The sequence below is a fragment of the Meriones unguiculatus genome, chromosome 7 (assembly GCF_030254825.1).
Source record: "Meriones unguiculatus strain TT.TT164.6M chromosome 7, Bangor_MerUng_6.1, whole genome shotgun sequence".
Classification (NCBI taxonomy): Eukaryota; Metazoa; Chordata; class Mammalia; order Rodentia; family Muridae; genus Meriones; species Meriones unguiculatus.
Genome location: NC_083355.1, coordinates 83,524,619 through 83,549,026, shown reverse-complemented (window position 1 = coordinate 83,549,026; position 24,408 = coordinate 83,524,619). Strand labels below are relative to the sequence as shown.

At 51.8% G+C, this 24,408-nt stretch overlaps 1 protein-coding gene and 1 long non-coding RNA gene across 20 annotated transcripts in view; one reads left to right on the top strand and one right to left on the bottom strand.

Annotated features, from left to right (window-relative positions):
• The window catches only part of Plekhg3 (pleckstrin homology and RhoGEF domain containing G3), a 42,004-nt gene extending 20,031 nt beyond the window's left edge, over positions 1-21,973 (bottom strand). For 2 of the 19 annotated variants that reach the window (XM_021635547.2, XM_021635553.2), the window contains exon 1: positions 978-1,375. In XM_021635547.2, the coding sequence (XP_021491222.1) occupies positions 978-1,088 (111 nt within the window). In that variant the 5' untranslated portion in view covers positions 1,089-1,375. Of the gene's footprint in view, positions 1-977; positions 1,382-2,502; positions 3,338-6,490; positions 6,529-9,567; positions 10,049-10,781; positions 11,092-21,776 lie in introns of those variants that run through there. The other 17 variants (XM_021635556.2, XM_021635548.2, XM_060387695.1 and 14 more) reach the window with 15 other exon arrangements.
• On the top strand, positions 21,183-24,285 carry LOC132655257 (uncharacterized). Its single transcript, XR_009593001.1, has 2 exons — positions 21,183-21,728; positions 23,549-24,285. It is a non-coding gene; the product is annotated as an uncharacterized LOC132655257 (long non-coding RNA).
• Positions 24,286-24,408: the final 123 nt, after the last annotated feature.

Genomic DNA, 24,408 nt, shown 5'->3' with positions numbered 1-24,408 from the left:
TGGTCCAGCCAGGGCCTTCTCAGGGTCTCAGCACTTTGTCTCAGCTAAGGGATTTCACAGAGCCCTCTGAACTGCTCAGTGGAAGCCAGTCACTCGAGAGGTGAGGGCCCAGGGGCAGCTCTAGCCTTGGTACTGGTGTTTGCCTCTGCCCAAAACAGAGGGAGTTAAGCCTTAGGGGAAAATTGTGCTGTTGCTGCTGCTGCTACTGCTTCCTCTCTCCAGCAGAGTCTCTATATTAACTAGATGCACCCTTTTGCTCAGAGACCGGGCCCAAACTCTACCCTGCCTTTGATCTCCATTGTCCCCACCCCCCAACAGGCACAGCTGGAAAACAACCAGCCAAGGACTTGCGGCCTGCGACCTTTCCCAGATTAGCCCAGGGGGTCAGGTCAGCTCCTATGGGGAATCTAAATGGAAAAGACCCAAGTCCCAAATGGATTTCACAGCCAGCCAGGTCATTAGCCGTACAGCAAGAGTCCCCACTGCCACGCCCCATACCACACAAACTGTCAGGGTAAGGTTAGACAGGTTAGTGTCGGAAAGGTTCCTTCGGAGAGTCGCTCCTCTGGGACCGTACTTCTCTAGTTAAATAAATACATCTTCCTGTTTGCAAACCCATCGGTCCAGTTGAAAGCAGAGTACCTGCCTGAATCCCCTGGAGCTGAAACAAAAGGGTGGCCGCTTGCTCGATGGTCCAAGCGCCCTAAGCCTCCCCTGTCCCTGGCAGTGCCATTCTGAGCATACCTTATGCAGCCGGACCACACTTAGGCACTTGGACTCTAGCCCGTAAACTCTCACAGCCACTACCACCCCCCTAAAGGACCTCATACCAGACAGGGCCACAAGCAAAGCATTGGTCACGGTGCCCAGAAGCCGCTGCTTTGATATAAGGTAAGCTGCCAGGGCATAGGTAAACTTGAAAGCCGAGGACTAGCTGACCATCCAAAGGGCCGAGGAGGCTATTTCCGGATCTGTACCGTGTGGCTGGCCTCTGATGACCACTCTAGCACTGGAACAAGATGGACGACAGACTCCAGGTCAGAGGGCCATGGGCCGTAGGGAAGAGGTGAGCCAGGGACTCCCAGCATCCGACTTTCAGTTTCTCAGATGACCTGCGGTGATATGAGTCTTTCCTACTCACGATCACAAGCTTCTCTCTGCTGGAGAGAGAGGCCAAGAAAGGAAGGTCCCAAGAACCGGATGGCGGTGAGGACAGCGGAGCAGGATTCAAGAGTGAACAGTTAGGCTGGCCACAGGGTGCTGACAGAAGGCGCACCCTACTCCAAAAGGCTGCTCTGAGTCACCGCCAGGTGGACAGCGTAGACGGCTGAGCCAAATCCCCCCCAAATGCTCCCTGGGGCAGAGCTACCTGCCCTTCCTTCCTACCTGAGGAACAGCACCCACTGTGTAAGATTCACCCTAAACCAGGATCAGAACTCGATTCCTTAAACTTTTTAAAATTTTATTCATTCATTCATTCATTCAGTCAGTCAGTCAGTCATTGTTTTTTCAAGACAGGGTTTCTCTGTTTAGCCCTGGCTGTCCTGGAACTCACTCTGTAGACTAGGGTGGCCTTGAACTCACAGACCAATCTACCTCTGCCTCCCGAGAGCTGGGATTAAAGGCATGTGCCACCTTTGCCCAGCTTAAAATTTCTCCTTTAAGACAAGGTCTACTGGGGAAAGAGATGAAGCAGCAGCCAAGACACAAGCTCACCTGTCTCACCACAGACAAGTCTCCAGCTATCTCCTGCAGAGACCACATCCATCTTTCTGCATGAGCCCACCCAGCCAATTATCAATCCATACGCCAGCCTTCTGGAGAACTGACTCCCAAGTCCTACCTGATGAAGCCCTCTTTGCGCCGGTTCCCCAAAGAATCCAGGGGCAGGAGGAGAACTCACCCACCCTTCCTTCCCCTCCCTCCTCTCCTACATCCAAATTGAAATGCATCCTCCACCCACACCAGTCTAAAGTGGATGTATGGCTCCGCCTCCCAAGGACCATCCCTGAGTCTCCCCAGGCAGGGAGGGAGGCAGGCAGGCTGCAACAGGCCCCTTGGACTCCCAGCAGGAGACTGCAGCCAAGTCCCACACCGTCCCCTCCCAACTATACCCTCAATTTGACCCAAAAGGGGGTACCCCCAAATCTCCCAGAGGCTCTGTATTGTCCTCAGGCCTCTTGTCACTGAGGCAATTAAGACTCTTCCTTTCACAAAAGATCCTCCCACAGAAGAACCCACTGGAACCTTCTGGAACTCTTGTTGCTGGTCCTGGGGAGACGCCCCAAGAACTAGGCACACTCCCTCTAACTGTCCCTCTCTGGTGGGTAATCAGAGAAGGCAGGAGAGGTAAAGAGCATGCTTGTGACGAACCCCGTGTCTGGCAGGTGAGAAAGTTGGAGACTCCCTCTAAAGACTCAGGTTCCAAAAGGCTGACATCATTCTTTCACCATTGCCCTTCATCCTACACTCAAGAGCGCCAGCCCCACAGGCCACACCTACCTCAGTAGCACAAAGAAAGGGAGTGAGGGGCCTCCAAAGGTAACTGGCCCAAAGTCCATGGGACCCCGTGGGGGAAGAACTCCTTCAGCCCCTTCCCAAGAGATGACAGTGACAGCCTCCATCCACTGGCCTTGGCTTCCCATCCAGAACTCGCAGGATCAGGCCAGAGAAAGGACCTTTAACCTTCTCCAGAGCAATCCCATCTCCACTTTCAGAGCCTCCCTAGAGAGGGTGCCAGAAGGAAGCAATAGAGGACAGCCACAACTTTTCCACTCCACCAGGGCGAGGAGCAATGCGGACTTCCTTAGAGCTCCGCAAACCACTGCGCCGTGCTCTCCCCACAGCGCAGCACACACCCCACACCCCACTTACTTCCTAAGTGTTCCCAGAAGCCCCGCTTTTGCCGGTCCGCCCTTAAAGCTACACACACCCCTCGGAGGTTCTCAGGGGAGGGAGGGCTCCCAGGGGGTGTGGCCTTTTGTCATTCTTCCCAGTGTGCTGCTCGTGGGGCCCAATCCATTCCAGCGTCCTAGAGACTCAGGGGCCCTGAGGCCCGAGACGATCCCCGATCCCCGGGGAGGGATTGTGTTGAGTGTGAGCAATGTGTTCGGGAGAGGTTGTGCGAACAGCGTGACCGGGGTTTCTGGGCCACCCAAACCCAGCCCAGCTGGCTTGGACTCATTGTCCCTGGAGAATCCTTTTTCCCACCACCCAAGAGCAGCAGGAGCCCTTGGCTGGATGGAAGGCAGAGAGAGCAGACTGCCAGGAAGGACTGACCGACTGTGGCTGAGGGGCCCTCCCACCTGAATTCCAGAGGAAGCCCGGGCCCACTGACTGAAGCAGAAAACTCAGCTTGGCCCTGGAAGGGGAGGAAAGCCCCTGGCACCTCTGAGGGAAGACATCTCCTCCTTCCTACTGCTTCCTCCTCTCACAAGCTAAGCGAGCGTTCATCATGCTTGCTCTCAAGCGTGGGAGTCGGTTCCCTCGCCTTCTACATTAGCCCAATTACTGTTTTCAAAATCTACTCGGCTTCAACCGTCTATAAACGCACCCAATGTACACTCTACCTGTCAGCCAAACAATTGCTCCCCCCTCCCCGACCAAAGACATCTATATCCCGATCCTTGGAACCTACGGCACCTCGTCCCGCAGCAAAAGCTATTTTGCAACGTTATTAAATAAAGCAGTGGTTCTCAACCTTCCCAGTGCTGCGCCCCTTTAATACGGTTCCTCATGCTGTGGTGACCCCCAACCATAAAATACTTTCTTCTGCTTCTCAACTATAATTGTTGTGCTATTGTTGTGAATCACAACGTAAACACCCAATATGCAGGATATCTGATATGTGACCCCCGTGAAAGGGTCGTTCGACCTCCATAGGTTGTGACCCACATGTTGAAAACCGCTGAAATATATATTTCAATATATATTTAATATTTATATATAAATATATAAATATAAAATATATACAAATATATTTACCTAATTTATATATATATAAATTGAGGAGCAGAAATTATCTTGGATCATCTGGTGGGCCCAACATGTCCTAAAAGGCACCCAAGCAGACTCCTGAGTCAAAAGTCTCCGGGATGAGGAAGGCCGAGTCAGATCGTGAGGGCTGCTGTGCTGCCCATGACCGCAGAGGAAAGCTCACAAAGTCAAAGGGTAAAGCAACCTCTGGAAGCTGTAAAGAGAAAGGACCACACAGCCCCACGAGCCCAGAGTGAATTCTGACCTCCCTAACTTGAAGATTGGGGGAGGGGAGGGGAGAGATAGCTCACTAGCTAGGAGCTCTTGCTTACATAGAGGACCCAGGTTGAGGTCCCAGCACTCTTGTGGTGACCATACATTCAGGAAAAACAGTTATACACATCAGAAAAAAAGGTGTCTCTGTGTGTGTGTGTGTGTGCGCGCGCACGTGCGTGCGTGTTGGGGGAGGGGCGGTTAGTATTACAGCAGAAGTAGGAAACTATTACGCTTCTTTCCAGTCTAATGATCCCAGGTATCACTTGACACATTGGTTCATGATTCAGGCAAGTGTTTCTTCTGGCCTAAGTCTGTAGAAAGCCAGCAGGCCGGGTCTGAACAGGGCCAAGACACCAACCAGTACGTGCTCAATAAACGCCCACTGAAGACCTGCAGGATCACACCTAGAACACCTCTCACCCCTCCCATGACAGAGAAGAAGCTCAACAGCGGTTGGGACCAAGACCTAAGCCAGTTAGTTCCTCCCGGAAGCACCCTCATTAGTCACTGCCAGTGAAGAGTCCAATGAGCCAAGACGTCTCCAGCATCAGTGACTCGTCGCTCACCCCAGCAATCTCGTCATACTTGGCCCCACAGAGGCAGCCCTGCCATGCCGCAGACTCAGTCATCAGTCATAAAGGACTGGAGGAAAGGGGAAAGCAGCCAAGTGTAGACACAGGACCGCAATGATAAGGTCTCCTTATAAATATCCGCCCCCACCTCCTCCAAAGGGGGAAGAAGTTTCACATGAGCAGAGGAGGGCAATTACTTTTGCTCACAGCTGCGTTAAGTCAGAATGGCTTCTGGAAAATCTTGTCACCAAGCAGAGAAACATACTGAGGTACCTGAGGTACCTTGGAAACATACTGAGGTACCTGAGGCCTTGGGAGCAGTAAAGGCTCTAGCAGGCTGTGCTAGGCAACTACACACCTACTGAAAGTGCCCGGAAGCCACTACTTCTTTCCTCTCTAGGTTTAAAACAATTTTTAAAAAATATTTTGATTTTATGTGTATGAGTGTTTTTGCCTGCATGTACGTCTGTGTATACCACTTGTGTGCCTGCGGACCATGGGGTCCAGGAGATGGCGTTGGAGCCCCTGGAACTAAAGTTACAGGTGGTTGTGAGCAGCCACGGGGAGGCTGGGAACTGAATCCAAGTCAATGCTCTTAAACACTTGGCTTGCTCCCCAGCTCTTCATCTCTTGGCTAGATGGGTCACGGAGGGCTGGAGATGTAGCCAAGTGGTAGAGTGTTTGCCTAACACGCACCAGATCCGGGGTTCAATCTCCAGCACTTACACACACACATGCACAACCACTGCTACTCACCAGCAGACTTCAAGGTCAGGGCCCCAAGCGCCCCCCCCCGTCCTGAAAATTACCCGTTATTAGCCTCACCCCCATTTGGGAAGCTGCTCACTCTGAGGCCTATAGGCTAATAGGGAGCTAGCTGCGAACGGAGAAAAGGAACCGCACCTTCAGAGCAAAGGTATTTGTTACTGAAACAGCTTCAAAGACTCGGAGGAAGCACAGTGGAAATCGACTGGGGCCCGCAGAGTTCCCGGCAGAGAAGAGACGATGATGCATGCACGGTGCATGCAACAGAGGCTAACATGCACCGAATTCCCGCCAAAGGCTTTGCAAACAAACAGACCTAATTTGAAGCCTGGGCCCTCTGCTTTCCCCCCCACAACGACATGCAGCCTTAAGCTCCCAGTTCTCCATCAGCTGTCTCCAAGACTAGAGGATACAATTAACCTGCACATAAGCACGCAGGAAGCCGACCACGAACCAGAGAGACGACGCTCACTCCACTAGCTCCGGGGTGAGGCATCCTTCACCTTTACCCACCCACATCTCAGATCATGACTCAGCAGGGAAAGGCTTCGCCACTGAGCCAGATGCAGTGTGCACCATCCCGGGAACTCACGTGAAGGAGAGAACCAGCTTCCGGTTGTCCGCCAACCGCCTCATAAGGTAGCACTCGCATATCTAGGCAAAACACACACACACACACACACACACACACACACACACACGCACAGAGATGCATACACAAGAATGTGCACATGCATACGCACGTGTGTAAAATGAATTAATAATAATAATAATGACTGCTCAGTTTAAACTTGGTGAAGCAGCTTGTCCTATCCCTTCCCAGTGTTTATCCCTCTTCCCCAACACAGCTCAGACCACGATCTCACAGTCAGTCTCACAAGAGCAGTTCAGCTGATACTCACACCAGAAAAACATAGGTCAGGAAGAGCCCCGCTGCTGTTGCAGCCAGACACCTTCCTCGTAGTTCCATAGGGGAGATGGCGGAGGGAGCGGAGCTGTGGGGAACCAAGAGGCAAAGCATCGTGAGAGCAAAAGCACAAAGAGGTGACCAACAGATTCCATCCATCCTTCTCCCTAGCCCTGCTCCTTCAGATGCTCGAGCAGTGAAGAAGGGCTCAACTGTCCCTAAATCACAAGGAATCTCAAACAGGAAAGGGCAGAAGGGTACAAAAGAGCCCAGACTGTAGCCAGCTATTATAGCGGTTTCGATGAAAATGGCCTCCAAAGGCTCAGGTAATTGAACCTTTGGTTCCCAGTTGGTGGATTTGTTTAGAAAGTATTAGGAGATGTGGCCTTGTTGGAAGGGTTCTGTCACTGCGGATGGGCTTTAGGGGTTCAGAACCCCCCCCACTGGGCCCAGCCTTCCTCTCCCTTTCACCTCCCTCTCTGCCTGCAACTTGAATCAGATGTAAGCTCTCAGCCACTGTCCAGCACCGTGCCTGTCCGCTTACCATCACGGTCCCCGCCGTACTGTCATGGACTCACCTCTGAAACCGTAAGCCAGCCTCCAACTAAATGCTCTCAGCTATAAGCTGCCTTGGTCGTGGTGACGCTTCACAGCGATGGAGCAGTTACTAAGATGCCAGCATTCCTCCGAAGGGGCCCTGCCTCAGCTCCCACACCCTCGCTGCACCTCCACACCTTGTCATCCACGCTATCTCACTGGGAGATAACAGCAGCTGCGCTCCCCTGCGGAACTCACTCAACAAGCCTTTATTCAGCACCTGCCTTGCACAAAGACACTGTGGCAGCCAGAAGGGAGTAAATCACAAGGGAGTGAAGGGCCAGCATGAGCCTGGGGGGGGAGACGCTCACTGGTGGGGTGCTAACAAACATGTTCCCTGGGAAAAGTGAAGACAACACAAAAATCGAGAGAGGGGAGTCATGAGACGCGTGGGAGCTCCAGAAAGCCTCCAGCTTAGGAACCAACACTGCTGAGCAGGATGCTAGGCCCCGAGGACACGAAAATCAATGACCCGTGCAAGGTCTGCGTGTTTGAGGAACTTGAACTCTAGGAGAAAAAAGGCATGCATGCAGATCATCCGCCTAACACTACCTTGAGTGCTAGCACAGAACTGAATAAAAAGAAGCTAACAAAAGTGCAAGCGTGCCTGGGACCTGCAAGCTTTGTGATGCTTTGGCTGAGTCACAAACGATGAGCAAGCCAGGTGGAGAAGACATCTAAGGGGTCAGGAAAGTTGTACTCCAAAGGCCCTGGAACCCTGTGCATCTGGGGCAGCAGGAGCGGCCTGCGGGCCACCTGAGAGGCTTTGTGGGAAAGGACAACCGGGGCAGGTCTGGAAGATCAAGCAAGGAGTCAGGAGAAACAGGCTCCAGGAGATGAGATGGGAGCGCGTGCCCTAAATTGGCACCGCTTGGGATACTGGCTGCAACCACAGGGCCAAGAAGTGTATGAAAGGAAGGTCAGTCCAGGACTTGCTGACTTTCCAAAGCAGATTCCCAGGAGCTGGGGTGGGGAGAAGTGCCCCAGAGATCACTGGCTAGAAAGGAAAAAGACCTACTCCCCTGGAAGAAAAGCCTGGGTTTGATAACGAGTACCATATAAAACCAGAGGTAGAAGCAGGAAGATTGAAAGTTCAAAACCATCCTTAGGAGGCTTGCGTCCAGCCTGGGCCATATGAGACCTTTCTCAAAGGGGGTGGGGACAAGACAGAAAGGGACTGTACAGCTATCAGCCAAATCAGCCTGGTGCAATTCCTCATGGCCTGAGGCTAATCCCCAAGAGGGACCACTGAGCTGGAGGCCTTAGCTGGAGGGGAATCTCCCTCTGGGAGTATGGGGCCTCAGCTCTCATCTGGGCCGGGGAAGTCTAGCTGAATCTTAACATCTGAGGGGTAGTTGCCCCCAAACCCCCCCGACCCCCACCATGCACGCCTTCCCATTCTTTCCCCACGCATGTCAGAACTGGGGGTGAGGCTGCCACCCCCAATCATGGCTCCTCCCCAGTTCTAAGCATGAGCCTCCAGGTGCTGAAACAAACATACAAGAGACGCTCCTTCCTGGACGAGCTTCCTCATCCATGGGCTTCCTCACTGAACCAGGGCCTTAGGATCCTCGCCCAGAAGTTAGGGGAGGGGCTTTTCCAAGGCAGACCAAACCCTCACGGCCAGCCAGGTCTTCAAATCTGGGACCTCCCCCTTCAGTGCCTGAGCCCCAAGAGAGCTCTCCACCCACAGCACCTGCTCCCATCCCCCAGTCCCTCACATCCTGGCTGAGAGGCCTCAGGCAGAGAGGCCTAAGGGAACTCAACCAACCAGTTTCCAGGGGGAGAGAGGAGCCTTCTCCCTCAGTTAAGGGCACACAAAGACCAGAATTTTGACCGTTCCCTCACCTATCACCAAACCCCAGACGCTACACAGTACATAGGTCATGGCAGCTCCTGTGGCAGGATACCCCATGAAGAGGGAGGCCTTGAAACGGTGACGTCCGAGCAAGGATCTGCCCCTGGCTCCCTGCACCAGAGAGAGCTACACAAATGGTAGCTGGTGGCCATATCTGGCCTGGCAACCCGCTAGGGTATCCAGGACCCACTCTTCCCCTCCCCTACTAATGGCCATCTAAAACAACCACCCTCTGTGGATTCTGGGAAAAAGGAAGATTCAGGAAGAAATAAGAGATTAACTGTGCCCCCCCCCCCCCGTCGCCGTGTGCCCAGGACGGATGTGGGTATGGAGGCAGCGGGGTCACCCATAACCTTCTCTAGCCAACCAACTGTGAAAAGACCTCTGAAGTCCCCAAGCAAAGCACTACAAAAGCCGCAGGGTTGTCGGCCCGTTCCCCAGTCACGAGGCCAAACCCACAGGAGGCAGCCAGGCAAGGTGAGCGGAAGCCACTGTCTACACCTGAACCCGGTGTGCGCCTCCACGGCTGAACCTCCGGGGAGACTCAGCCCCGTGTCCCAAGCCTGTGGCCGCTCACGGTCCCCAGAGGTTGGCCAGGCAAGGCTGAGGGTACCTACCGCTTTCTTCAAAAGCGCCCCCATCCCAACACAGAGAGGAGCACCGGGAAGGCGGCCAGGGACTGGGGAGCGGCATGGTCCCCAGAGTGCCGGCAGCCTAGCAGTTAACAGGCTCAGGCCGGGCAAGCAGCAGACTGCCACCAACAGCCTCGGGAATTAAAGCGCCCGCGGCCTCCGGAGAAACCTCTCCAATAAACGTCCCATTCAGAACCAGTTCCGCGTGTGGGTCATACTTGCTGCATTTCTCTCATTCCTGATTGCTGGGGGGACGGGGGAGGGGGCGCCCACCACGGAAATGAGGCTTCCCAGCACAACTCAGCATGTTCCCGGATCGGATCGGATCGGGGAGGACCCAGGCCACAGCCCCAGGAGGTAAGCACCTCGAAGGCAGCCGAGGACCACAAATATCTCCAGGGATTAAGCACAGGGGTGCAGGAAGTCAAACACTGAAGACTCAAACAAAGCCAGATCAGTCAACAGCACAACAATACTCCATTTATGGTACACCTTCCCCCACTCAGGCCCTCAGAGCCTGGGGCTGTTAACCCTCCCGCCCCCGGGACAGCAAGCTGAAGGGTAGGACAGGTGGACACGGAGTTATCACTGCTTTACCAGTCAGGAAAACGGAGGCACAAGCTCTTCCCGGATAGCAAACTAAAATCTCAGGCAACGTTTTTTTTTTGTTTTTTTTGTTTTGTTTTGTTTTGTTTCACAAGGGTGAGGGTGTACCAGGCACTGCTCTGACACATTCGCTGTGTAGTTTCACACCACTCCCCCACTCAAGGCCATGCAGCTAGGGAAGAGGGAAAGCAGGGTTTGCTGGAATCCAGATCCCTGTGCAGTTCATTCACAAGCAACACGCACCTCCCACTCCTCACACCGGGGACCCAGGAGACGGAGCCAGAGAGGAATCCTGGCCCCCTCGTGGGATACCTCCCTATTCCCTTGTGCCTTTTAAAAGTTAACATTTTGCAGTCGTGTGTGGCGTCGCACGCCTGAAATCCCAGCGCTGGGGGAGGCGGCGGCAGGCGGATCGTTGTGAGTTCGAGGGCAGCCTGGTCTACAAATCGAGTCCGGGCCAGCCAAGGCTACACAGAGAAATCCCGTCTTGAGGGGAAAAAAAAAGTTAACATTTCGCTGTGGAAAAGTTCTCACACAGTGTGACAGCCTCAGAAAGAGTCCCAAACGGAGTCACCAGGGAATCCATAACTCACCCATAGACGCTTCCAGAAATCACGGGTGGGACCGGCAGAGGGCAAACACACAGCTGTGTTCTGCCCACACCCTCTGGGGCTGGGGCTGGTAATCTGCACACAGCGCTTGGTGAGGGCAGGAATCCTGAGCTGCCTCTGTGAGCAACCTGCCCCACTATCCGACTTACAACCTCGGATGGCAAGCCTGAGTCTTCCAGGCCTGCGCCCTTAGTGTTCTCCAGATCAGGTCGCGTCAATTGGGCTGGCAGCTGTGCAAGGAGTCGCCGGCAGAAGGCTGATGATGTCAACGAGTGTGTGGGTGACGTGGAGAGAGATGGTATTTTGTGGGTGACTGCGGAAAGAGGGAAGAGGTGTCCTCCTGGCGGAGACACGGGGTAGGCTTGGGAATGGGGGTGGGGTGGGGTGGGGTGCAGCCCAGTTGCCTGCTGCCCCGGCCATTACAGAATCAAGGCTGAAATAACGCCACACTACCTGGCACGCGTGAGGCCCAGGGATCAATCTGCCCCCACATCCAGCTCCCTACTCCCCACACACACTCCACCCAGTATAAAGACAGAGGATCGCTCACATTCTAACACAGTATAAATCACAGGCTAGGCGCTGGGGATATAGCAACCAGCATGATGAGTGCCACAGTGCTTCTGGAAGAACTCAGGTGACAGGAGGGAAGAGAGTCGCACCAGGGGACAATCAGTGTACTTTAGGATGGTGCTAAGTGCCACGCAGACGAAGAAAAACCAGGAAAAAAAAATGTCAAGCAGCCAGCCAGGCAAAGCCTTCCAACCTTTTCCTCTTCCCCACCTCAACCACGCACTTCCACTCAGGGCAAGCCCCGACCTAACTAACCATCAGCAATAAACACAGATTTACACACTATCTTGCTTTGAAGCACCTGTCTCTCTGCACCCCATGAAGAGAAGCTCAATGTAAAAATTGCACAGGGCTGGCAAGATGGCTCAGGCATTTTTCTGCCAATTGTTGACCTGAGTTTATCTCTAGGACCAGCATAGTTCCACAAGAACCAGCTCCTGGAAGTAATCTTCAGACCTCCACACGCAAGCCAAAGTATAAGCATAACCCCCCAAAACACACACACACACACACACACACAAATAAATAAATATAAAAGCCAGGCTGGCCTACAGAATGAATTCCAGGCCAGCCAGGTCTGTAATGAGACTCTGGCTCAAAAAAAGAAAAGAAAAAAGGAAAAGAAAGAAAGAAAAGAGTGTAAGAAATTATTTTTAAAACTCTATGCCAGGGAATAAAATAGCACAAAAAAAAAAAAAATGCTAGAACTACACAAACTACTGACCGGTCCAGGAGGAAACAAAATCGGTAGCAATTTGTAATTTCAAAAATTAAAATGAAGGCCCAGGATTAGATGGCTTCAGTGGTAAGTTATGGCAAACATAACTTAAATTTAAAGAATTTAAAGGATTTAAAGAATCCACACCAATTATTCACAAAGGTCAAATAAAACAGGAAAGGAACTAACACTTCCTAACTTATTCTGACTCTGTTTTACTCTATCAAGACCAAATGTACATAAGAAAGACCCAGACTGTAAAGAGTAAAACTACCTCTTTCTATATGGCAGGGTACAGAGAAAGTCCAGTAAAAGATTTCAGCAATGTGGTACGACATAAAAATCATTTCTAATAATCCCAGAAACAAGGGAGATTGTATTGGAAGCCAGTCTGTGCTACAGTAAGGTCAGGCTAGCCTGGGCTACATATACAGAGCAAGACCTTGTTTCTAAAAACCACAGGGGAGCTGGAGAGATGTCTCGGTGGTTAATAGTGCTTCCCGGTCTTTCGGAGGATGAAAGTTCAGTTCCCAGCACCCAGGACGAGCAGCCATCTCCAAGGCCTCCACAGATATCCAACATGGTGGGTGCACGCACTACCAAAATAATGAGATCTGTTCCTAGATAACAATAATGGAAGAAAATCTGACAACGTAATTAAGAAGACAACACAAGCCTGAGCAGCCGAGGTCAGTCTCCGGGACCCGAGAGTGGAAGGAGTAACCTGCAGGTTGTCCTCCAACCTCAGCCAGCCCAGAAAATAAATGGTTGCTTTTTGTTGTTTTTCTTTTTTTTTTAAGTTTATTACTATATGTACTTTTATGTCTATGGTGTCGTGTCTACATGTATGCACACCCCAAGAGGGCATTGGATCCCATAGGACTACAGTCACAAGTGTTGTGAGCCTCCCTGTGGGTGCTGGGAATTTAACTTGGGCCCTCTGGAAGAACAGCCAGGCCTCTTAATCGCTAAGCCAAGCCTCCAGCCCCATAAAATAAATGTTTGTTTGTTTTTGTTTTTAAGGGGAGAAGGAGAGGCCAGGTATGGGTGCACACCTCTGGAGAACCTCCGTGAGTTCAAGGCCATCCTGGTCTACATATTTACAGTCGGAGGACGTTTAACGGGGTAACTCAGTTTAGTTGGTGGGGACTTGTTAGAGAAAGCAGGGCAGAGGAGGCAGGGGTATCCCCAGGAGCTCAGGGGCCTGCTGGCTCAGTGTGCACAGCAGAGAACAGGGGACCCGATTCCAAGGATGTTCTCTGACCTCCACACACTCACACACAGGAACATGCGCACACACACACACACACACACACACACACATTTGTATACAAAGGTTTTTGTTTTTTTTTTAACTTAAACACAGGGTTACCCTATGATCCAACAAGCCTACTCTTAAGTGAATCATTAACACATGTCCACACCAGAATGTTTATAAATCACACAATCTAATGCTCACAGCAGCATTATTCACTTTCAAAATTTATTTGGGATTCAGCTGCAGGTCAAACCCAGGGCCTTGTGCATCTCAACAAGTATTTTAGCACTGAGCTCTCGCCCCCTCCAACGGCCAAGGAGCCGAAACAGAAGTGTCCATCAGCTGCTGGATAAATGAGCAAAATGTAATATATCCACATGCCGCCAAATTACTCAGCAATAAAAAAATAAAAAATAAAAATTGCTTTTTACAACGTGGCACATCTTAGGAGACACTGATGGACTGAAAACCTGAGGTCATGCAAAGAAAGGAAGCCGGTCAGAAAGACGGATAGTGTACAATTCCATTTGTACAACATGCCCAGAGCAGGCAACAGGAACAGGAAGTACTTCAGTGGCTACCTGGAGATGGCAGCTGGAGAAAATGACTGCTAATGACAACGGGTCTGTTCTTGGGGGCAAAAACAGTGTTATAAAAGCAGACAGCAAGGGTCACACAAGCCTGCGACTACAAATATAAAAACCAATGCACCACACGCCGTGAGTGGGTGGCTTTTAATAGACATAGAATACATCTCAATGAAACTAAATAAGGAGAGACGAGCATTAAAGACAAGCCAGTAGGGCAGTATAGACCATTCGATAAGCTAAAGGGGAAAGCTGGCTAGAGTTCTCTGGGAAAAAAAGAAATCATTTCCATCTCACAAAGTTAGCCATGGCCACACACAAGGCTCCCGAAGTGTTCTGTGATCCAGAGTGAGACTTAGACAGCAGAACATATGTTAAAGCTCTTTCATGTACTGTCAGGGTCTGGAGAGCTTTAACATATGTTAAAGCTCTTTCATGTACTGTCCGGCAACCAGAGACTATATTCCAGGTTAAGTTTAAAATGGGAGTAGAGTGGGCAAAAATCTGTAACAAAATGTGTGAACACTTGGCATTCTGGATCACTAGGCACCGAGACCACACAGACGAGCCTCTTCAGCAGAGCCCAGAAGCCAAACAGAAGAGCAAGTTGAGACGGCAGTTCCCCCTGTCATTTTCTGGCCTCCAAAAAAAAAAAAAAAAAAAATGCTAGTGGCTGCAGAAGATGCCTGGGAAGCATTCTTGTTTTGAGGGGCAAGCACCCCCCATGTAACTGAATTCAGTGAGGACCCACCCAACTCTAATGTAACCCAAACCCAGGCTCCAGCCGCCACCAGGGAACTTGCTGGCTTTGAGCACATGCTCTAGAGTCATCAGGAAATTCAAAGCCTGAGCTTGGGGTGTGGCTGAGATGGGGAGCTTTCTCAGCAGGCAGAAGCCCCTGGGCTCATTTCCAGTGCCACAAATAAATAAATAAACAAATAAATAAATAAGTTCAAGCATTATCTTTGCTAAGTGTCAGCATAGTGCTCCTGGGCAATTTACCTTGAAAGGACTCGGGGCGATCTGTGGTCTCACTAGCCAATTACCAACACCCAGCCAATGAGACTGGGAATCTTTAAAATTACGGTTTATACTTCCTTGCCTCCCTCAAACCGGATTAAGAGAGCACATAATTCAGCCTTTTCTTCATGAGTCAGGGTCACGGCTGCCGGCCAGGCATCCCTCATCATACTGATGATCCAGGTGGAAGGCGTGTCAGGCCATTCCCTGCAAACAAATGACCCTGGGTCCTTCCGCTAGGACTGGCTTTTCCTGGGGTTTCTGTTTCAGCCTGCTCTCATTGCCAACTCACTGCTCCACGGCCGTTTTCCCTTTCTAGTCTGGCTTCCTTACCGTGCTCTCTCTCACCGCTACCTGTGTGCAATGGACTCAGACCTAAGACACAGGTTGTGGGGAGACACGAAGCAGGCTCTGAGGGGGCTGGTGTGAATTTCACAGGCATCACAACCCCTGGCCGCATAACCTTCTTGGCTCTGTACCGATGAGTAATATTGTTAGGGAGGTTGCCAAGCAGCTGGGAGTGGTGTTATGGGATAGTATAAGACGTATATTCAAAGCTATAGCACACCCTGATGTCTTCTTCTGGCCCAGTGTGCATGCTGGTAAACTCGGCATCAGGCCTGGGAATATGGGTCCCAGGGACTCCAGGCTCCCTTACATTTTGCAAGCTGCTAGAATACCAGTCTGCCTGCATCGCTGCCTTGTCCTACGGAGGTGAACATTAGAATCTTATATCCTGATCACTTACTTTAAAGACAAGACTAGATCGCCCATAAACCAGGCGCGTGGGCTCACGTCTGTAAAACCAGCACTTGGCGGCTAAGGCGGGAAGATTGTGAGTTCAAGGCCAGACTGTTAGATCAGAGAGACACAAACAAAAACGAACATGAACGCTCCATTCCTAAGGTTTATCACATGGTAGCATGAAGCTTAATGACGAGTATTTATTGTAATCTTACCATGCAACAGGCCCTGGGGATGTAGCATGACCTACACAGAGACCACAAGAACACTAGTTCCCCTTTCCTTACAATAAATATTTGTCATCTGTTGCTCAAGTCTCTGGTTTAGATACACACACACACAGAGAGGGAGAGAAAGAGAAAGAGACTCCCTGGCCTTGAGAGTAAAAGCTATGAGCTTTAAAAAAAAAAAAAAGTTTTCTTTTTGTCTCATGTGTGTTCTGCCCACAAGTACATCTGTGCATCACATGTGTGGTGACGCCTGCGGAGGCCCGAAGAGGGTGGGTGTGTGTCAGATGCCCTGGAACTAGAGTTATGTACAGTTGCTAGCCACCAAGTAGGAATGAAACTCAGGTCTCTGAAAGAGCAGCCAGTGCTCTCAGCCACTGAGCCATCTCTCTAGCCCCTAGCTTTCAGAAAGAAAACAAAACGAGCCAGCCCGACTCCACAGAAACAGCCTGTCTCAAACTTTCTGAAAAGGGTAGGAGAGCCAGAGTTACAACTCTGTCAGGGGAGTGCTTGCCTAGCACACAGGAAGCCAAGCGTTCGGACCCCAGCTCTGCATAAACCAGCCATGCTGGTGGGTGCCTATAAACAGGGCAAACGGAGAGGGACCCGAAGCTCAAGGTTACTCTAAGCCATATGTGGAGGCCCCGTGTTAACCAGGGACAGAAGAACAAAATCAATTTTAAAATAGGTGAATTTTTAAGATGTCCTAGTTAGTGCCTGCAGGGCTCACCTGAAAAGACAGCACAGGCTGTCTTCCTGGGATCAAGAGTAAAACAAAGACAGATAGATGTTTCGGTGGGTAAAGGTAGTTGCCACCAAACCTGACGACTTGAGTTCGATTCCTAGGTCCCACGTGATAAGACAGCACTCCTACAAGTTGTCCTCTGAAAACACACACACATACACATACAAAATGTGATTTTTTAAAAAAATCTTTTTACATGTCTCACTCCCCATCTCAATTCAGACTTCATCCATAATCAGAGAAATTCCTAGGACTCTCTCCCTATGTTTCTAAAAAAAAGCCACATGTACCCAGCACCTTCTGGGTGCTGAACTGCATTCAGTTTCTATGTTCAGCTCTTGAGCCTGCTCAGCATGGAATAGGAATCTTCCTAGTCCTTGACATTAAATGATAAGCCTCCACTCCAGACGAAAAGAACTATCAAGATATTGGTCTCCTTTTAATTTGCTCTCTCAGCCGGCAACAACCAGCGTGGACTTCACCCCGGCATCCTTCTCGGGTCTGAGGCAGGTGAGCCCACCAAGCTGAGAGTCCTCTCAGGTGGAGGCCCGACACCAGCCTGTCATGCCCTAGAGATCACACTTTGCCCTAGTCTCAGTTCTGTGTGAGAACAAGAATGGGTGAAGCCCCATTCCTGCTCTTAGAGAGCTTGTAAGCAAAACGAAGCCAACAGAGCCAGGCATGCAAATGTAAGATGAAAATGGTCTAGAAACAGAACAAAACAAAACAAAAAAAAACACCCAGAGTTCTTGGTCAGGCAGATTCTGTTTCGAAGAGAGGAAAAGAAGCCACCAAATCTCAGATCCAGCTAGCAAGACATCATCCTGGTCCCCAGATATCAGAGAGCTAGCAATTCTAGATTAGTCTCTTGCTGATCAAGGGCCCATTTTCTTCCTCCGGACTTTAAGACACCAAGGTCCCCTATCAGACTCTCCTTGAACACCCTATACCCCTCTCCCTTCACTCCCTTACTGAAGGCTACAAAGGGCCCTCTTCCCGACTTCCTTTGAGGTCCAATTCTATCTGGCTATACACCAACTGACAGTCTCCAAAAGCTCCTTCATCCCAGGGCGGGCCTGGCTGCCCTGCCTGAGCATGCATGTGCCTGCAGCGGCCCTGTGGGAGCGGTCTGGCTGATGACCACTTCCCTAGGCCTCGCCCTCCACTGCACATCTTTCACTGCCGGAACAGGAAGGGCCCCCAGGAAACCACTGGCCACAAACTTTGACAACAGCATTTTAGATTAAACTCCTCTGGAGACTGATGGTTCTAGCAAACAGGGGAAGCAACAGACTCATCACGGGGGTTGGGCAGAGACAGCTTGGATTTGCGAACACCAGGCTCTGAGTCTACTGTCTAGCCAGTTGCAATTCTGAGAGTCAAGATTCTTACAGCCCAGGAAAGAGAAGCCAGCCTAGACAGCACAGCAAGACTCTACTAATTTCTGGGCCAACAAAAGTGCTCAGTGGGTAAAGGTATTTAACACCAAGCCTGATGGCCTAAGTTGGATCCTCAGGACCCTCAAGGCAGAAGCATGCCCACAAGTTGACCTCCACATTTTTAACTCATTCTGGTCCCTGGCAAATGAGCCCTTATCAAGTCTTCGAAGGGTACGAAGTAGATCACTGCAAATGTAAGATGAAAATGGTCTAGAAACAAAACAAAACAAAACAAAAAAAAACACCCAGAGTTCTTGGTCAGGCAGATTCTGTTTCGAAGAGAGGAAAAGAAGCCACCAAATCTCAGATCCAGCTAGCAAGACATCCTGGTCCCCAGATTCAGAGAGGCAGCTAGCAACTCTAAATTAGCCTCTTGCCGATCAAGGGCCCATTTTCCTCTGCCGGACTTTAAGATAGCAAGGTCCCCTATCAGACTCTCCTTGAACACCCTGTACCCTCTCCCTTCACTCCCTTACCCATTGTTCTCAATACACTCCCCATCTCCATCCCCTTAGGATAACATATCTATCACAACGATGAAGATGAAGAGGGGTGGACAGCCTTCAGAACTGTGAGGCCAAGAGAAGAGGCTACAGACAAAGGTGTGATTCACCGGCTGACTGGAAGCAGGGGAATTCCAAATCAAGGCAGGCCAGAGCTGCCCTGTCTGTCTGAGGGACAATGGCCAGTGTGCATCTGGGAATCTTGCATCCCCAAGCAGCTGTGATCCAGGGTAGAACAGAGGGGCTTACTACTAGATTGACTACAGCTTTCTAGCTGGACCCCTTCTGAATCTCCTGCTCATTCCCAATTCATAAAATGTCTTTCTTCCAGGGTCCTAGTACCGGCAGGAAATAAGCGATGCTCTCTCTGCAGAATTCAGTCAGAGAAACGATTTACTGCAAAACTCTCTCTCCTTGTTCACGCTCACAGTGCCACGTGTGGCAGGCAGGGTGACTAACTCCACTTTACAGGTGAGAAGCAGACTCAGAGGAGTTTAGTCAACAAATGGCCGCAGGGCTAGGAAGTTGTCAAGCTGAGATTTAAATCTAGGGCCGTCTAACTCCAAACCCTGCTTCTAAACGTCACATCGGGATGCTGACCAGGGTTTCAAGGGATAGACATCCAGAGCTCAAAGAAAATATCTCCTCTAATGATAAGCTCCAAAGTCCCTTCCTTGGGGAGCAGCTGCCATCACCTCCTTTCCATGGCAATTCACCCTGACTTTTCCTGTCACATTTTCAAAGATCCGCCTTGTTTTCTGTCCACTTCCCCCAGTAGAAATCAGCCCCACCAGGTCAACAATTACTAAAAAAAGCATCCTTCAATCACTGCCGTGTCCTCAATCAATGCCCAGTATTCCTACATAGAAGATGCTAGGTAATAATGAATACATAAAAGAGATCTAAGAGGAATGAATATAGGAAGGAGGAGAGAAAGATGAGAAAAGAGTCGAGGAGTGTCTAGAGCAGAGGTTGCAGGATGAGCCTGCCAGTTCTGCCGGACCCTGGGGACTCCAGAAAAGCTTTCCCACTATTGGTAGTATTGCTGTCCTGAGGGCTTCTAGAAACTGGGGAAGGAGGGTAATGAGTAGGGCGGGCTATAGCCCTTGAACAAAGGCCTGTGGACATGCAGCTGGCCAGAGAGGCGGGGCAGGGCAGTGGCCTGGGCCGGAGGGCTGCCCTGGAAGGCTGGACCTAAGTCAGCCCTCAGTGCAGCTGCAAAGGCAACGCCTCCCATCACCCAGAACACAACAGAGAACAAGTTCATAATTAACCCTCCAGAGCCAGTCACAGCTCAGGACCAGAGCCTGTGCAGGAATCCCAGAGTGGGGAGGGAGCAACGGCAGGCCTTCCATCTGGGACCCACAGCAATCTCCCTCCAGGTCTGGTCGTGTCTCGGGCTGTGGCCTTTGGCCTGTTCCGGTGTAAACACAGTGACCCTGAGATAGCAGTGGATTTGGTCAGGCCAATGTTTACTCTGGGAGTACGATACTACAAGCCAAAGAGTAAACTGTCCACCAACCCCTGTATCATACACGCATACCCAGCAAACACTTAATTACAGGCCCCTGTAATCATCACGCAGATTTGCCTATCTTTTTTGGATATTAGTTTATAAAGCACTTCTCACACAGGCACTTTCTTTTGACCGTTACCATGTCCTCCATAGAGAAAAGCAGGTACTCTGCGGAGAAACTGAGTCATTAAAGATAAGTGAATTGGGGGAAGAGGGTGGGGTCTGTAGAGAAGAGCCTCAAACACTATCAATCTTTGATGTGCGGCAATAGGGCCAGCATTAAAGCTCTAGCAAAAAAAAAAAAACCTAAAACAAAAACCTGCTGGACTCTCAGTCCAGTGGTCTTCCTACTGTCCTGGCTGGGCCACCTCCCATAAAAGTAAATAGAAAAGCCCCAAGGTGGCTCTAAAACAGACTGACCTTCCTTAAGGGGAGTGGCGAGAACAGGCCCTATTTCATTCCTAATTCCCAGCACAATGGGAAAGGCCAGAAATACAAGTGAGAGATGGAGTCTGTGAGCCAGCCACTGAGCCCAGAACCACAAAGGGGTAATAGTAACAGAATAGTTGACTTCCTGGTGTTGAGTCCCTAGGTTTTATGCTGAGTTTTTATGACACAGGATTCCAGTCTAGCGAAGGAAGGATCGGAAAGCCACTCTCAGGAAGGCCGAGGCACAGCAGGGCGCATCCTCTCCCTCCCAGGGCTGTCATTATACTCCACGCTAATTATTTCGTGAGCAAGGGCCATATGACTGGAATGCAAGCATTAAAAAGCACAGCTTTGGAGACGGGGAACCCCAAGACTAGGGTTCTCTGTGCGGTGCTAAGGCGCTGGTCGGTGGCTGGGAACCCCCAGCAACCTTAACAGCCCTTACAACTACCAGTTTACTGAGTTACTCTGAGATCCTCTAACCCAGCCTTCAGCACCACCCCGCAAAGGCATACATAACGTCTCTCCACCCTCCAACCATTACATCGCTTGTTCCGTTTTTTTTTCCCCCTTTGTTTTCAAAAGCAGCTCCAGGATAAACGTTGCCACCAAAGCAGCATCTGGAACAACCGAAGCTCGCGAGCCTTGTCCTGGCTTCCCAAATCGAAGGTCTGAGAGAAGGATGCAAACAACCCAAACCAGGAGGAGTGGGACGGCGAGGCTGTTAGGGACAGCATCCAGGGGCTCTTAGGTCTGCAGCTCCTGGACAGTCCGTTTCTGGCATCCACTCCAATCCGCCCGGACAGGCAGCTGAGATTCCCAGAAGCACGGTGTGGCTCCAACCCGGAACAGGCTGAGTGCCTGCGCACTCATGGGCTCGCCAAGTCCCTCCAGAAGGGCCCACGATCTCAGACCAGCATTAGCCCAACGGCGCCAGAGCACACAAGAGCCACGGCGTGGCGGGAACGTCCAGAGCTGCCCGGATTTCAAACTCTCCGAAGCCCGTGCTGCTCTAGTTTCCGGGGTGGGGACAAACAGTGACTCCCCTTTCGACCTTCCCGCGCTCCAAGCTCCTCCAAGTGCGTCCGAGGCAGCCCCGGGCCAGGTCCTCAACCCACCGAGGGGCTAGCCTGGGGTTCCCACAGAGCACCTCCACTCAGCCTACCGAGCGTGAGCAAAGGGGGAGAGAGAGAGGGGAGAAGCTGGTGGGACACTCACCGAGCCGTAGCCGCCCCGCCGGCTCGCGACGCGCAGGGCGCGCGGGGGGCTGCCCAGGTGGCGCGGGTTTGAAAGTCGCTCTCCGCCCGCCGCGAGCACCCGACTCCCGGGGGTCCCCCCCGAACTGCGCGAGGTCCCCTCAACACCCGGCAGGAAGCTGCGGCCGAACGGAGCCCAGGCTGCAGCGGGAGGGAGGGAGGGAGGAGGGAGGGAGGGGCGGACCAGGAATGTTTCCAGTGGGTGGAGACTGAGCCTCGCGGCTGCGATCCTACAATCGGCGGCTGGGGGGTGCCGGTGGGGGGTGGGGGGGAGAAACGGGGAACCTTCGCGGCCCGACCGCGAGCTGGGGCCCCCGCGGCCACCGCGGCTTGATGATTAACGCGCGTGGCCAGCCGCGCGGGGCCTCCCCCTCCCCCCGCCACCTGGAGCTCTAGGATCCCGAGACGCACGTGGTGTGGGGTTACTCTAATGTCACCGGCCCGATCTCACGCCGAGAGGGCGCCCCGAACTTCCAGCTAGGGGAGGGCACCATCTGGGGAAAAGCTCGGCCACCTTTCCCGGGAGAAGCCCCGGGTGGAGACGGAGAAGGTGACGTCCTTAGTCCTCCCGGAGCAGGTCACGGCGACCGCTGAGTCAGAAAGGCACCGGCTCGAATTCCTCACCGAAACCAGGGCTCGGTGGCTCTTTACCGCCGGGGGGGGGGGGGGGAATCTTACCTTTCTACGAGACCGAGATAAGAGGCACGTAACTTGGGACGGGGTGGGGCGCTCAGCCGGGACTGTTAGCGAGGGAGGGAGACTGAAGAACCCGAGTGACAGAAATTTTTGAATTGATCTGGTTATCAACGAAAGGCAAGCCCTAGGGAATCAGGGGAATGGAAGAAAGAACACAGCGATGTAGAATACAGACCAGTGTGGTGTTAAGCAGGAACGTAAATCGTTGTGTTGGTTGGTTGTTTTTGTTTTAAAGCAGCATCTCGGTTAGCCGAGACGGTCAGAGGGTTATCTCGAAGGTCGTGGCTCTCCCAGTGCTGGGGATTACTGGGGTGCACCCACCGCGCCCTAATTACAGACTTTAATTTGTGATTTGAGACAGGGGCCACGCTCTGTAGCCCGAGCTAGCCCCTCACTCTAGGGGATCCTCCGGAGTGCTAGAGTTCTAGGTGCGCGCTCCCGCGCCTCACTAAGCATAAATCTTCCGTCGGGAAAGATCTTAGGGGAGGTGGGGGCTTAGATGCCCGTTCCCACACCCGCCCACGGAGGGAGGAGTGGAGCATCGACCGCAGTTCCTCGGCATCGAGACGGTCAGGTGTAGACAAGGGGAGGATTCCAAACGGCTTATGGAATCCCCTCCTCCACCGCTACCCTCAAAAAAAAAAAAAAAAAAAAAAAGCTGCTTCAGGGAAAAGCAGGCACCCAGTGATTTGCGGGAGGGGGCGGGGCGGCGCGAGAGGAAATGGCTTTCAGGTGACTTTGAAACGGGATCCCTGCGGAGCGTGAAGTGTACACAGGCCCGCGTCCTTGCTCCTGACTTCGGGAGGCGCTCCTCCTGGTGGGCCGGAGAGTAAGGCCCACATTACTTAGCCCGCAGATTGGGCCTGGAGAGCGGCAGGCTAAGGTTTAAGGGCCAAGATTGCCAGAAAGGGACGTTGGAGATAAAAAAAAATAAAAAGGATGGAAAAGTGAGACGTGCCACGCCCTCCCGCCTTGTACTTTTCTGAGTTTCTGGCTTCTTCTCTAATCTCTTAAATCTTACTTTCCTACTGATCTTAGAGTCCGACTCCCAAAGATGTCCTCGCTACCCCACCCTGAGACGTAAACTTTTGAACGCACACCTCACTCCTCCGGAGAGAAAAACAAGGTTGATGATAGTGACAGCGAACGGCTACCGAGCGCGCTGCGCTTTGTAACCGCGAAGGTGGGACTGCGCTTACTCCCACGTTGCGGGAAGAAGGCTGAGGCTCTGAGGACCGAGCAGTCTGGCCAGCAGGACACGTGGTCAGAGGAGAGCCTGAAGGGTCGACGCTAGAGCGTTTACTGTGTTAACCTCGGAGTTTTACGAGAACGTTTGCGGATTACAGAGGGAGAAACTGAGGCGTGGTCGTGCCGCTGGTGGGTGGTAGAGCCGGGAGTCATTAACAGGGGAAACTTCCATCTAGCCGGTGCTTTCTCCACTTCCTTCTGGATGCCTGTCATGCTCCATCCCGAACGTGATTCCGACGCCCTGAGTTGTTTCTAATTGCTTTAATTTATATGCCTGCTTCCTGAAAAGATTGTAATCTTACTGTGCAGAACTTGTAGGAAGCGTCCAGTGAGGCCGTGCTGAAGGCAGGCTGAACAGCTCAGGGGTTGTGAGAAGTCATGGTTTCCTACCTCCAAGCCCAAGGGTCAGCGCCTGGACCAGGGTCTCAGCGGCCGTCCCTTCTCAGCTTTGAGCCTCTCTGCCTTCCCACCAGTTCTTGCTTCAGTGGCCTCACCCTGCTATTAAATCATTTATTATTATAATAACACCTTGAGTCTCAGTAACGCCTTTAATCTAAGGTCTCAAAGTGTCTAACAAATACAAATTAATTCATCTTCACAGCCCCTCCACTAGGACGGGAGAATGGAGGTGCTCTTCCCAGTTTATGGGT